The sequence below is a fragment of the Alligator mississippiensis genome, chromosome 1 (assembly GCF_030867095.1).
Source record: "Alligator mississippiensis isolate rAllMis1 chromosome 1, rAllMis1, whole genome shotgun sequence".
Taxonomy (NCBI): domain Eukaryota; kingdom Metazoa; phylum Chordata; order Crocodylia; family Alligatoridae; genus Alligator; species Alligator mississippiensis.
In genome coordinates this window covers 407,935,120-407,948,155 of record NC_081824.1, presented here as the reverse complement: position 1 = coordinate 407,948,155, position 13,036 = coordinate 407,935,120, and the positions used below count along the sequence as shown (strand labels likewise).

Here is a 13,036-nt window from a genome sequence, read left to right as displayed (position 1 = left end):
ATCCTTTGAGACGTCTCCAATTTGTGAGAGGATAATCTTGCTTTCATTACTGCTCACAATGGGCAATGAGTCTTTATAACTATACCTATTGCTCATTAATAGAATATTGCTGAATGTAATAATGCAGTCCATTGAAAGAACATCCATGTTGATATTAAGAAGTTTTCCTAATTATGAAAAATTGAAGAAAAATCTTCAATAGGATGGCAGTATATTTTCCTGTCATTTCATGTTTTCTTTCTCCACTTGCTATATAGTGGAATAAATAAATGACATTTGCTATTAGAGGATAAATAGTAGACTCCTCAAACCAATCTGAAAAATTAACAACTTGATTTTGGCCCACCTGTTCTTAAAAAAACAACAACCTAGAGAATGGAAAACCTGGGAAACTTCAGGGGCACGAAAAATAGCTTTATTTGTTGCAGTGATAATTTGGCAGTCACAGAAATATTTAAAGCAAAGCAAGCATACAAATCAAAAACACACTGAGAGTCCAAGAGCACCAAAACAAGAGATAGACTAATTTCATCAGGCCGGATAGTGCTTTCAGGGATGAGTTGCTATGCTAAACAATCTGATTTTATAACCTATAGTTTTAAAGATAAGCCCTAGAGATGCGTTTCTGGAAACGTGTGCTGTCATAGTCTCCATTTGCAAGTGAATGAAGATGTAAGATTAACTTACAAAAAAATTTCTGCTAGCATTACAAATATACCAGTTACATTATGTCTCAGATGTACTCAGGCAAAACTCAAAAAGTAATTTGCTCTTTTCCAATTTAAAAATTGGCTCATCTTTTTCCATTTTAGAAAAGTTCCCTCCAGAGTTGAGAACACTTTTGTCCCAAGTTTCAGTACAAACGATTTTTCTATACTGAATATTAATATTGCATAGTTCTATAAAATTATATCAAAGTATTTGAAAAAAGTTATCTACAGCACAGCTCAAAAACTAAGCACCTCATACTGGAAAGCTTTGCCGATCTACCTTTGAGCTAGCACTCCTTGCCAAGTTACCTGCAAAACAGAGTGCTTTTTCAGACTTAGCTGAATTATAGTAATTCTGTCACAAAACACTGTACTTTGGTGCAGTTTAAAGGCTGAAGGTTTTCCTGAATGCTGTCCCTAAAGACAGCCTGTCTGGTGTATCATGAAATTAACCCCATTCTACCCCTGATTAATTTTGATTTCATATACAGCAGTTTCAAGGGGCTCAGAGTAACCCAAATGAAATACTTAAACTTCAGTTTGAGATCATTTACTACCAACCATATTTTAAAAGATTTTTTTTTAAGAGAGAGAACATTGTAAAGAAGCCTGCATAGTAGTTTGTTTGAATCCTGAACACTAAGTAGCTCTTGCAGTTTTTACTTGGGTTCCCTCTAAATTTTGCAAAGACAAACTTCATCTGTCAGTCAATAATACAAAGACAAAACTCTACAATTGTATTCTTTTCCCTCCGTAACATGGCAGTTGAATGTCATCAGAGTCTATAGATATTTAAACAAACAAAAAGTTAGATCTAGTTCCTTAATACAACAGCTTACCACAGTTTTGCATCTTATTTGAAGAACACTAACTTGGTCTTTGCTTTTAAGCCATATATATGCATTACAGTTCAGAGCACTGCATTGCAGTTTTATCAGTAAAGGCAAAATTACGTAGCTGGTACTGCTGCTTTAGAATGCCCACCTTTTAAAATATACTACTGACATGTCTACAACAAAGGTGCACAAGTCTTCCAGTAGCTGAAATAGGTGTAATAAACAGATATCCAAAATGTAGGGACTGATGGCAACAACTTAAAAAGAATGAAAACTATGGAACAGATATGGGATTTGTTACCTGAAACAAAGTTTAAAGGTAATCTTCTAGGTGAAACTGCTCTGGGATGTCTTTTGCTAACTTCTTCATAAATCTGAAGCCTCTCTTCTAAGGTGCCTATTATCAGTAGATATAATAGATATAAGATATGATGGAGAAAAAAAAAATCTACTCATATATATATATATTTTTTAAAGAACAACAATTTAATTAGCTTTACTTAGGCAAAGGTATGAAATTAGTTTAAAACAAATTTAAATGTCTCAGTAAATTTTAATTTAATCAAATCCATTGATTAATCCAGAGATATAATGCATCACAGTATCTTATGCATAAAACATACAAAAGTAATACCATAGGAAGTATACTTTTCTTCTGACACTTGACTGTGAAAGAGTGCTCTGGTATTTGTAAAATAAATGGCTTTCTATATTTTTTTCAATATCCTTGACTTATAAGAAATACGTAAAGGATTTGAAGAGTTACAATGCTAATCTTTTTAAAGAATGTTAATATGCAAATAAATATACAACTATGGCCTAATACAAAAATCCTGTTGGCAGCAGCAAAAAGGTGACAATACTACCAATTCTAACACTCAGTATCATATTAAGTTTAAGTAGTTTTGTTTTCACATTAGACTTTCTTCCCACTCCTCCCAATTCCCCCATAATATGCTTTGGAGCTCCAATGTGGTTATAATGTCAAAAGAACCGATCTATGGTTTTTTAAATGTTATTTTCACAATCATATGATAAATTTTGGCAAAGTGTTCCAAGTTCATTAAGAAATTGTAGTAAAGCTGAAAATTAAAAAAAAAATCTATAGTTTATAAGTGTTTAGTAGTCATGCCTGGGCCTTCGCTTCATAAACAAAGCCTCATGTCTCAGCTCTGAAGGCAGGAAGAAAAAGCATGTTATCTATTGGCTCCAGGTATACATAATTCTAAGAGGAAGAAATTCAAATAAATGCTTAAATTGGAACTAAAGCATATAAAAACCCTATTTTAAATCACAAGTTGGAGCTCCAGAACTTACCATGGGGGAGGAAATAGTCCTAAGACCACCTAAAAAATAAAGCAGTGCTATTAGTTTTATAATTATCCTAGTTCAAGTCAATACAGGAATTGTACATATGAAATATACACTACAAATCTAAATGAATTATTTAGGAATAATTACATGTTGACAGTGAAAAGCATTTGTTATATCAACTCAATAATCAAGTTCTTTGCCAGTTTAAATATATAGGTAGTAAGCAAAACAATTTGGATACAATGATCCGCACGCAAAGGTTAACCATGGTCTCTACATAACACTGTACACGGACTTCAAACTAACACTGCTATCATTTTCTTTTACTCAATCTCCAATCACATCTGAAAACCTTATATACCTTGACAATTTTAGGTTTTATAATATTTCCTTATATTTAGAAAAAAACCTAAGATGTATGAAAGTGTAATACCTGTACAATATCAATTAGTAACGTTTTTATGGTCTTATGATTTATGATGTCATCAGAATAAATCCAATAAGTCTTTGTGTTGTATATAAAGTGCATACAGCACAGTAGACTACATGCATTATTTATGAGGAAACACCTCTTGTTAATTGATAAGGAGGTAAATATTTAAGAAAATTTACATTTGAATTTTAGTTACAGGTTCCAATAATTAATTTTTAAAAAGGGTTCAAAATTATTATTTTTTTTGTGGAACAGCAGAATAAGCATAGGAGTTAGCTTAGAAATATTAAATATCCTTATTATTTCTATTCCCCTTTCTTCCACAAGAAGGCTAATTTGTGTTAAAATGAAGCACCCTTAAAAATTCATCCCAAAGGAAATTAAAGCAATACATTATTTGTGCTTGGGTTAAATAGAAAATTTTCTACAATCCTTTTGCAAGTTGATAACTTCATGAAAGCACATTAATGTAACATGATCGCATCAATCTACTTCATGAGTCAGGGAGTAGCGACTCATGGCTCCATTTTCAAAGAAGCATGTGCCAGGGAAGAGCAGCTCTAGCAGGCACATGACAAATAGCCATCCTTAACTTTGACCTTTAAAGAAACCCTTGGTGTTGGTATTTACACACAGAGATAAGTTTTCAATGAATACACTTTTAATTCAGTAAAATGTGACTACCAAATGTTTTAGTTCAGAAGACACACAATTCTTTTCTGCCAAGTTCTAACTTTTTTGCAACACTAAATTGAACATTATTTGATTAATAATTGCTTAAGGAGGTAGAAAGTAGCAGTATTACTTACTAGGTTGTAGAGCCTTTTCCAAACCTTCATAATAATACCAGTTTTCTGCATTCCGATCAATTAGTTCTTTATACACTTCACCAGCTTCTTTTAGTCTCCCCAACTTCAATAGCATTTCTCCTAAAATAATGCAGTTACACAAACCTCAGTTAAATGGGAAGTCTACTTGTGGCTTATGACTAAAATTATAAAAAAAAGGATGTTTAAAATTAAGCCCAGTAAATTGGATATCAAACAAAAGGTGGCTTGATTCTTCAGAGCTGTATACTGCCCCCAAGGGCATGGACTTTGGGGGCATTCAGAACTTCTGAAATAAGGGCAGTTATATACTTTTGTTTGGCTGCCGGATTTACAAAACTAACTTTGCTGCCCTAGACTTGAAAATAATACCCCAAATTACTGGGAAATAAAGCTTACAGTTACAGGATTTGTGTAATTGGCCAAGAAAGATGCAATACTAAGGCTGAGACTTTACTGAAACACATGCAGGATTTTCTGAGTTTGGGTCCTCACAAAAAACCACAAGTCAAGCTATCTTCATACAAGTGATTTAAGGGAGGATTACAGGATATCAGTAGAAATATCAAGGAAGTCCAGGAACTTCAAAATGAGGGCCAATCGTGTTTATTTCAGGTTGCTGTAATAAGCTACAATCAGTATTTTGGAGTCAGCCACCTCCCTTTATTCGGCCACTTAAATGGCTTTGCATCTTTTGCGTCACTTAAGTCCTCTATTTGCTCCCCTATCTCCTTGTATATGGGCCATTTTACTGGTCAGAAAGAGAGATACACTGGCTAGTCACAGATGACGGCATCTAGGAACTAGTGCTACCAACTGGATAAAGAACCATCGGCAAGCTGTGAGTAGGGGAAGCCAACCTTTAGTAGGTAATTCCCCAGTGTCAAACAGCCAGTGAATCCCTCCCCAACTTTTTCTTCTCAGGGTTCCCTCAGACTAATAAAAAAAATAAGCATATGAAAGAGCCAAAGCAAAAGCTCCTTAACAATGCAATAGGTGGTTGTGACAATTGGTGGCTAGCCGTAATATACCCATATTTTATGTTAAATTGCAATGTCAGCTTTTATAGGTACACTGACAAAAGGGTTATAACAACATAATGGACAAGGAATATCTAAAAATGCTGACTATGTCAAAATTGTATATATTAAAGACTCCACTTGATGAAAGCAGTGCATGACTTGTAACTGAAAACAGAACACTGACTTTTTTCTTTTGGATGTAGTTAAAAGGATGACAGAACCTGCTATTTCAAGCATGAAACCACCACTTTCAGTACAAACAGTGCATTCAGATACTTACTTGCAGATACAGGCAAGTAGAAATTGATTATTCTAGTTCTAACTTATGAAAATTTACTAAAAACATACATACATTAGTGAATGGTATCTTTAATGTATATGCAACACCCATGAATTGTCCTTAGTGGTAAGGAGTGCCATTTCACATCCAAATATATTGTCATCATGTATCAGATTATACCATTCTAGCTTGCTGAGGTTTATTGTGAATAAAGTGCCAAATTACAAATCTAGTATTGATACATTTGAAATAATCTCTTTATGGATCTTTTAAAGTTTCAATATACACCTCCTGGTACACCACATATTCAAAACCCAGGAGACAGTTTGGGCTCTCTTTCCTGAACTCTTACTGTCAAATTTACTGAATTGTTTTAGCAAAACTAATACTATTACACTTAAATTTTGATGCAAAAAATGGGGAAAAAAGCAACTTACCTCTGATTTCTTCTACTATGAGCTTATCACATATTTGCTTCTCATATGTTTCTATATGTTCTAAAGACTCTTGAAACAGATCTGCCTCTCTCATCACTTGATTCTGGTATAAAATAAGTTCACTATATTCATAATCTATTTTATTAGGAGGAATCTGAAAAAAAAAATGGTTAATTATCACAAACCATGCCATTTGCAGCTTGGCTATGAACAATTTTATGCAGAATTCAAATATCAATGACCAGAATACCCATGTGTTTAAAACATAAAACTCAAGTATTTAGTTAAAAATAGCAAATGAAGGTGAAAGAGCTCTTTGGATGGCCCCCATTATAAAGGAACTACCAGTGAATAGAAGCATACATCTTACTCTCCCTACCTCTCCACCACCTCTTACCAAGTAGATGACTAAATCCGTACTTGTGTCATTCGAGCCAAAAAACAATACGACAACCACCACCACCACCACACAGGAGTCTCACTAACGTCCCTCCTACTACTCAAACACTATATGTATGGCCCCACGTACTCCACAGCAAGCTTGATTTAAATTCTGGAGCAGGAAAACTGAATTTTGCAGGGCTTAAATTCAGTAAACCGGAGATTCCAAACTAGATTCTCTCTCATGCAGCACTGTGGCAGCATATCTTGGTAGCTACAAATCTCTCGAAGTAGAGAGCACTCCGCTTCATGAAGTCAGTATAGTTATCCCACAAAAGAGATAGGTTTCCCCTGAATACAAAATGCATGCTAGGGTATGACAGTACTGCTGTGCTCTGGCAATTTTAAGTGGAAGATAATCAACTTGAGAACCATTTCCAATGGACTGAGAAATACAAAGGACTTTGACTACAGGCTGAAGTAAAAATAGCAATTGTTACCCTGCTGCTACACCAGCCCTTGCTGAAAGGAATTCCCTTTCAGCCAGAACTTTTTTTACTTCAATCTTGGAGAAATATCCTACATTCACTAAAATTCTTTCATACTAAATGCTTATACCCTGTTTACACAGAAACCATTTCAGCTAACTTTAGGAATCTCAAAAGGTGGAGATCAGCAATTACTGAGTCAATAGTCACAGAAGAATTTAGGATAGGAAGAAAAATTGTCTTCATTTCAGACCACGGAGGTATTGAACAGATAAATGTATGCAACATATCGATTTCCAAATAGATTTAGAATAAAACAGAGCAGAGAGAGCAGAGGTTAAAGGAAAAAGCTGAATTTGCTAAATTATGTATAAATCTTTTACTCCTTTATTCTACTTTGTTCTGATCAAACTTTGCACATAAGTTAAATTAGTCACTAAAATGGTTAATCAGCCGTTCCCTGAAAAGTGCTTTCCCTTCTTCTGGGGGGGAAGAAAATTAAATATTACATTTGTATTAATAAACTGACTGAGATTACAGTTTAAAAACCAGCAGAAAGCAACTCCATAGTTATGAGCAACTCTGATGTGGGTTATAAACTGGACACATTCCATCGCGCCTTTCAATTTTCTATATAGCTTTTGCTTAGTTACATTTGTAAAAGTTTAATGGGGCCCAAAAGAATTTTGTTCTCGTGGTTCCTTTAGCCATAGACATAGCTAAAAGTTTAACATGTCAGCAGTTACAGACAGAGAAATAAGTGTGAAGTTCGTTCCATTTAAAGGAACCTCCTGTCATACTATAATTTGCAGGCCATTGATGGAATGTCATCAGCGCCTGCATTTCTGACTTTCTGAAGACCTACCCCCTCTCTTGCTCAATCCTCCACCTCCTTTTTAAGCATTTAGATAATAAAAGCTGTTGTGAAGCAGTCAGCATTACTTGACAAACCCTCAAATGCAACTAAATGAAAAAGTAATGCTATTTAAAAAGTATGACTGCTCTTTCCACAGACACCTACAACTACCACATTCCACAGTAATGCCACCTTAAATCTTTCCTCTTAGGGAGGCCAGTCTTCCATCATTCACTTAACCAAATTATCCTCCAAGCACTCATTACTAAAACAAATATTTACAGCTAATAATATAAAAAGTATATAATTTGACATCAGGTTATGTAGCTGGCAAGCTAATGATTTGCTACTGCACTACTACAACCACCTTACAAAAGCCTTCATCACATTACAGCTACGCAGTTAAATAAGGTTGGTTTGACATGACACTTTCCATAAAATGTTGACTGACATTACTGTATTTACTCCATTCCAAAACAAACCTCTGCCGCCACACCCTGCCACACGCACACGCGCACGCACACACTCAACATGGTGAAAAACAAAGCCTTGTCTTGGAATTGCAGATGAGGTGAAAATGACTGACATGCAAACAGACAAGCCATCATGGATTTAGCACACAGGGAATGCAGAGGTAGGTGGCAGCAGGGAGCTGAGCAATGAGGCACCAGGTAGAGGGGTAGGGAGGCAGTGGAAGGGAATGCAGCGAATTACAGGACCCAATCATTAATGACTGGCCAAAACTTAAAAAACAGGCACTTATGGTAAATTTGGCAGGGCAAGCATGGGGGACAGAACAAACACCATGATAGATCACATCACAAGAAAAAGGGAGAAAGTAGCAGTACATATGTGAAAATACTGACAGAAATGAGGGGCAGCTACAACATGAATTTTAAAATGAAAGTTGTACTATGCTGAAAAAAACAAAACAAAACAAATAACAGAAGCAGGAAGAAAGTGTAGTGTTACTGAAGCTAATGTGCATTGATGGAGACAGTTAAAAGGAAAACCAAGGATGCTAAGTCCATATGAAAGTCATTCACTTTCTTGAAATTGATAAGCCAGTTCTTACGTACATTAAAAAAGGGATAATTGAAGGAATGCCAGTCACCCACAAAATGCTTCAACTAAAGGGATCACAAACGGTGAAGAAATGGAATGTTCCACAGCAAAAATTCAAGGCAAGTAGTGGTGGCATATGCAAATGATGCAATGTAGTATCTTAGCCCTGTAACGAAGGCCACTTGCACAAATGTTACCACTGAACTTCAGCAAAAAAAACTTTAGAATTCCAGTGATACATTATTGAGCTTTGCAAGTCTCATGATTACCTACTTGGCCAGACAGAATAGACTGGAGTCTTATCAGCATTATCTGACATGCCAAGCAACATAAGTTTTGACAAAGGTCAAAATTCATAATTCTGAGAAAATGAAAAGTTGTGAAATACAGTGAAATACAGTGATGTTAAAAGTATTGGAGGGCGTAGCAAATTACCACCTTAAATAATTTTGAAACAAAAAAAGATTGTGCCAAAAAAAAAAAAAAAAAAAAAAAAAAGTTGCCACCAGGATTTAGTGGTTTGGTGTCAGGGACAAGGGTGGTTTTCAAGTGAACTGATGAATGACCAGTTAGATATTTGTTACGTGGAACAGGAAACCTGGGACACTGCTAAAAAAAAAAAGAGGAATGTTAGCATTAGAATCATTCAAAGGGCATTTAACACCAGATGTGAAAGCAAAAGTTTGGTCAATGAATTGTGATCCTGTAGTCATACCTATTGGTATGACATCTCAACTCCAAGTACTGGATGTTATAGTTAATTAACCCTTTAAGGACAATTTAAACACTACTCAGATTGGCTCTTGGCAGGAAACCATGCACTTACACCTGGTGGGAAAATTAAGCCAACCATAGTACTGATTTGCCAATGGATTCTGAATCACTGGGAAAGGGTATTTTCAGAGTCCTTTATTAAAGGCTTCAAGAAGGCTCCAATGTCATGGATGGAACTGAAGGCAAAGGTTTGAAGGAAGATGCGGGAGAAGATAAGAGCAGTGAAGACAGTGAGAGTAAGGATGTAGGAACTAAAAAAGAAGCAGGACTCACTAGGATTTTCTGGGCAAAACCTAACATAGATTGAGGTAATGTTTGTTGAATATATGACTTACTAGTTTGTTAGTAGGTCTGTTTATATAAATAACAAAAAGTTTCAATGTGTGGATTTTAATTTTTGGAGAGTGCTAGTCTTGGTCAATTGGACAGTCTTGGATTTGGATAAATACTAGAGGTGCACTGATACATCGGTCCAATATCAGATCAGTACCAATATAAAGAAAATTGACTGCATTGGAAATTGTCTTTTTTTTTTGACCGATTGGCCAAATAATTGGCTGCATAAATGCTCCATGCATGCACACAGCCGCAGCGCAGCATGTAGGAAGCAAGGAGCACAACCTGACAGCTTGGAGAGCTGCGTCCAGCTAGTAAGTGTGTTGTAGTGGAAGGGGTGGGGGGAGGGGCAGATCAAGGTCCCCATGGTGAGGAAGGGAGTGGGTCTGGGGTAGGTGCTGCCCAGCTGAGGAGAGGCAGGGCATGGGACAGAGGTGTGGCTTGTCTAGGGGCGGGGCAGCTCCTGCTACTGTGTGCACTGTGGGAGAGCTGTAGCCCCCCCCCACACCCCCTCCCAGAACTGCCGCCCACTCCAAGCGCAGATCCGGGGGCATCTGCCCCCCCCGCCATCCTGGGGTGCACAGCTGCCCTCCCCTCCCCCTGCATCCCCACACCCCCCAAATAGGTTGCGGCTCTGTCCTGCACCCTGCCCCGGCTGTGCAGCACCTGCCCCAGCTCCACTCCCTCCCTCACCGCAGGGGCCTTGATCTGCACCACCCCCCCACACCCCTTCCATTCCCCCAGAACAGACTTACCAGCTGGACACTGCTCTTCAAGCTGCTGGGCTGCATATCGGAAATCAGATCGGTATTGGCCAATATGCCTCAGTGTCAGCCTCAAAAGTCTCTATCGGTGCACCCCTAGTAAATACTGTTTATTTCTATCATTTATGTAATGAAACACAGATCAGCTTTAGTCCCAGACAAAACAGTGGAAATACTGGACTAAGCAACCTAGAGCAGTGGTTTTTAACCTTTTTCTATTTGCAGACCCTTAAAAAATATCGAATGGAGGTGCAGACCCCTTTGGAAATGACAAATAGAGGTGTAGGCCCCTTTGAACTTTAAGTGTATTCACATACTTTTAATTGAACACAGTCATTTTTTGGGGACTCCTTAGAAAGTCCTCAGACCCCTAGGAGACCATGGAGCATAGGTTGAAAACCACTGGCTTAGAACAAAGCTTGTTCATACTTCTAATCTTCATGAAAATTAGCACTCTTCCAGTCATTTAGAAGCACCTCAGTATTCCAACATTTCAAAAAAATTAAACAGAGCGCTGTCAACTTGAAGGCACAAGATATCTGGGCCCGTTGATTTAAGTGTTACAAATATTTATCCCAAGGTGATGGGTTTAAATAACTGAGGAAGTCAATGGACTGCAGAAATATTATTTCATTCTCATCCAAGTATATAATCCTCCTCTTTTTCACAGGCACTGTGAAACAGGCATTGTGTCCTTCACACCTGTAACCACTTAGCACAGGGGAAGGCAATAATTTTGAGCCGAGGGCCGCTTACCCAGTTTTGGAAGGCTGTTGAGGGTCGCATGGGTAGCCCTGCCCCTTGACAGGTGTCCCACCCCCAGGTCACCATCTTGGGACCAACATGCCAATGTCTTGGGACCAATGTTCTAGGGTCAGCACTGGTGGGGCCCAAAGCGGGGCACAGGCTGGCAGGGGTCCATGGAGCCAGGCTGGGCTGCACCAGCAGGGAGGGGAGAGCTGGCCCAGCTCCATAGAGCCCCTGCCTGCTGGGACCCCACACTCCTGCCACCGTTCTGGGCCCCACCGGCACTGGCCCCAGGGCACTAGTGCAGGTCCCGTGCTCCCACCGATGCCCCGCCCGCTCACACCCAGTGCCCCCCAGTCCCATGGTACAGGCGGGGGGCAGCACACAGCCCCGACCCCCTGCTCACCAGCAGGAAAGAAGCTGGTGCTGAGCGTGGGGGAAAAGTGGCCCTTCACCTGCCCCATGGCCAGCACCCTGCACTGCAGGTGCTCGCAGCCCATGCAGGGCTGTCTGGAGTAAGCACAGGCAGCTCCAGGCAGGCTGCGAGCGGCTGCAGCGTGGGGTGCTGGCCATGAGGTGGGCAAGGGGCCGCTTTTCCCCATGCTCAGTGCCAGCTTATAACCCACCCCACTACCAGCCTGGCAGTGGGGCCAGGTAACAAGGTGATGCTGAGTGTGTGTGGGGGGGGGGAAGCAGCCCCGCCCCATGCCCGGCGCCCCATGCTGCAGCCACTCGCAGCCTGTCTGTGCCTGCTCTGGACAGCCCTGCACGGGCTGCAAGCGCCTGCACTGCGGGTGCTAGCCATGGGGCAAGCAAGGGGTTGCTTTTCTCCGCACAGGGAAGGACCCCAGGGAAAAGCTAAGTGCAGGGGGGGAAGTGGACCCTCCCCCACCCCACACCTGGTGCCCCACGCTGCAGGCACTCGCAGTCCACATGGAGTTGTCCGGAGCGGGCACAGGCAGCCCCACACAGGCTGCAAGCAACTGCATTGCAGGGCACTGGGCGTGGGTGGGAAGGGGCCTTCCCCCCCCCACCCCCCCCCCGCCCGGGGTCTGCCCCCTCCCACTTACCTGAGGTTCCTTCGCCAAGGCAGCCATGTGCTCCCAGCCCAGAAACTCCAGCTGGGGCTTCCAGCTGGGGGGGCCCATCCAGACTTCCCCTGGGTCCTACTGCCCTTGGTTCCTGTCATTTTTGACGGGAACCAAGGGCAGAGAAATATATATATATATTTCTTTTTTTTCATGTTTCATTTTAAAAATGTGGAAAAAATGTGGATTTGGGGTTACTTTTTTTAATCATAAAATTGGGGATTTTTTTTTTTTTTTTAATCAGAGAAAACCAGGATTCCTGCTCATCTTTGAAGCAGCAGCTCTTTTGAAATAGATATTACTGAGTGAAACTGTCTTGTTTGCCATCCTGAATTTAATCAGATCATAATCCTGGTCCCAAAATCAACATCACAGTTCTAATTTAGTGACTAATTCATCATTATCTGGTATAATGGCGTCATGCTGGATGCAAAACCTTTGGGGGGGGGGGGGGTCGAAAAAGTTTAATACCTAGGATGTAAGACAATTCTTTACTACTGACTACATAACACACAGCATCTTCCCCAAGGTGAGCATCCACCTTAACAAATATTTCTTCCCATATGTTACATTAATTTACTAGCCTTGTTTCATTTTGATTCAGTGGTCAGTAACAGATCCTACCAGTACTCTTTTGTTAGATGGTACCTTGATCTATATACATTCCAAATCTCATAG

General features: G+C 39.6%; 1 protein-coding gene across 4 annotated transcripts in view; it reads right to left on the bottom strand.

Moving 5' to 3' along the window:
* Positions 1-13,036, bottom strand: part of NAA16 (N-alpha-acetyltransferase 16, NatA auxiliary subunit) — a 103,285-nt gene that overhangs the window by 46,661 nt on the left and 43,588 nt on the right. For all 4 annotated transcript variants that reach the window (XR_009460893.1, XM_019500498.2, XM_006264030.4 and 1 more), the window contains 3 exons: positions 5,860-6,013; positions 4,103-4,222; positions 1,848-1,943 (listed from right to left, as the gene is read on the bottom strand). Coding sequence is in view for 3 of the 4 variants with exons in the window: in XM_019500498.2 (XP_019356043.1) it covers positions 1,848-1,943; positions 4,103-4,222; positions 5,860-6,013 (370 nt within the window). In the remaining variant the exon portion in view is untranslated. The remainder of the gene's footprint in view (positions 1-1,847; positions 1,944-4,102; positions 4,223-5,859; positions 6,014-13,036) is intronic.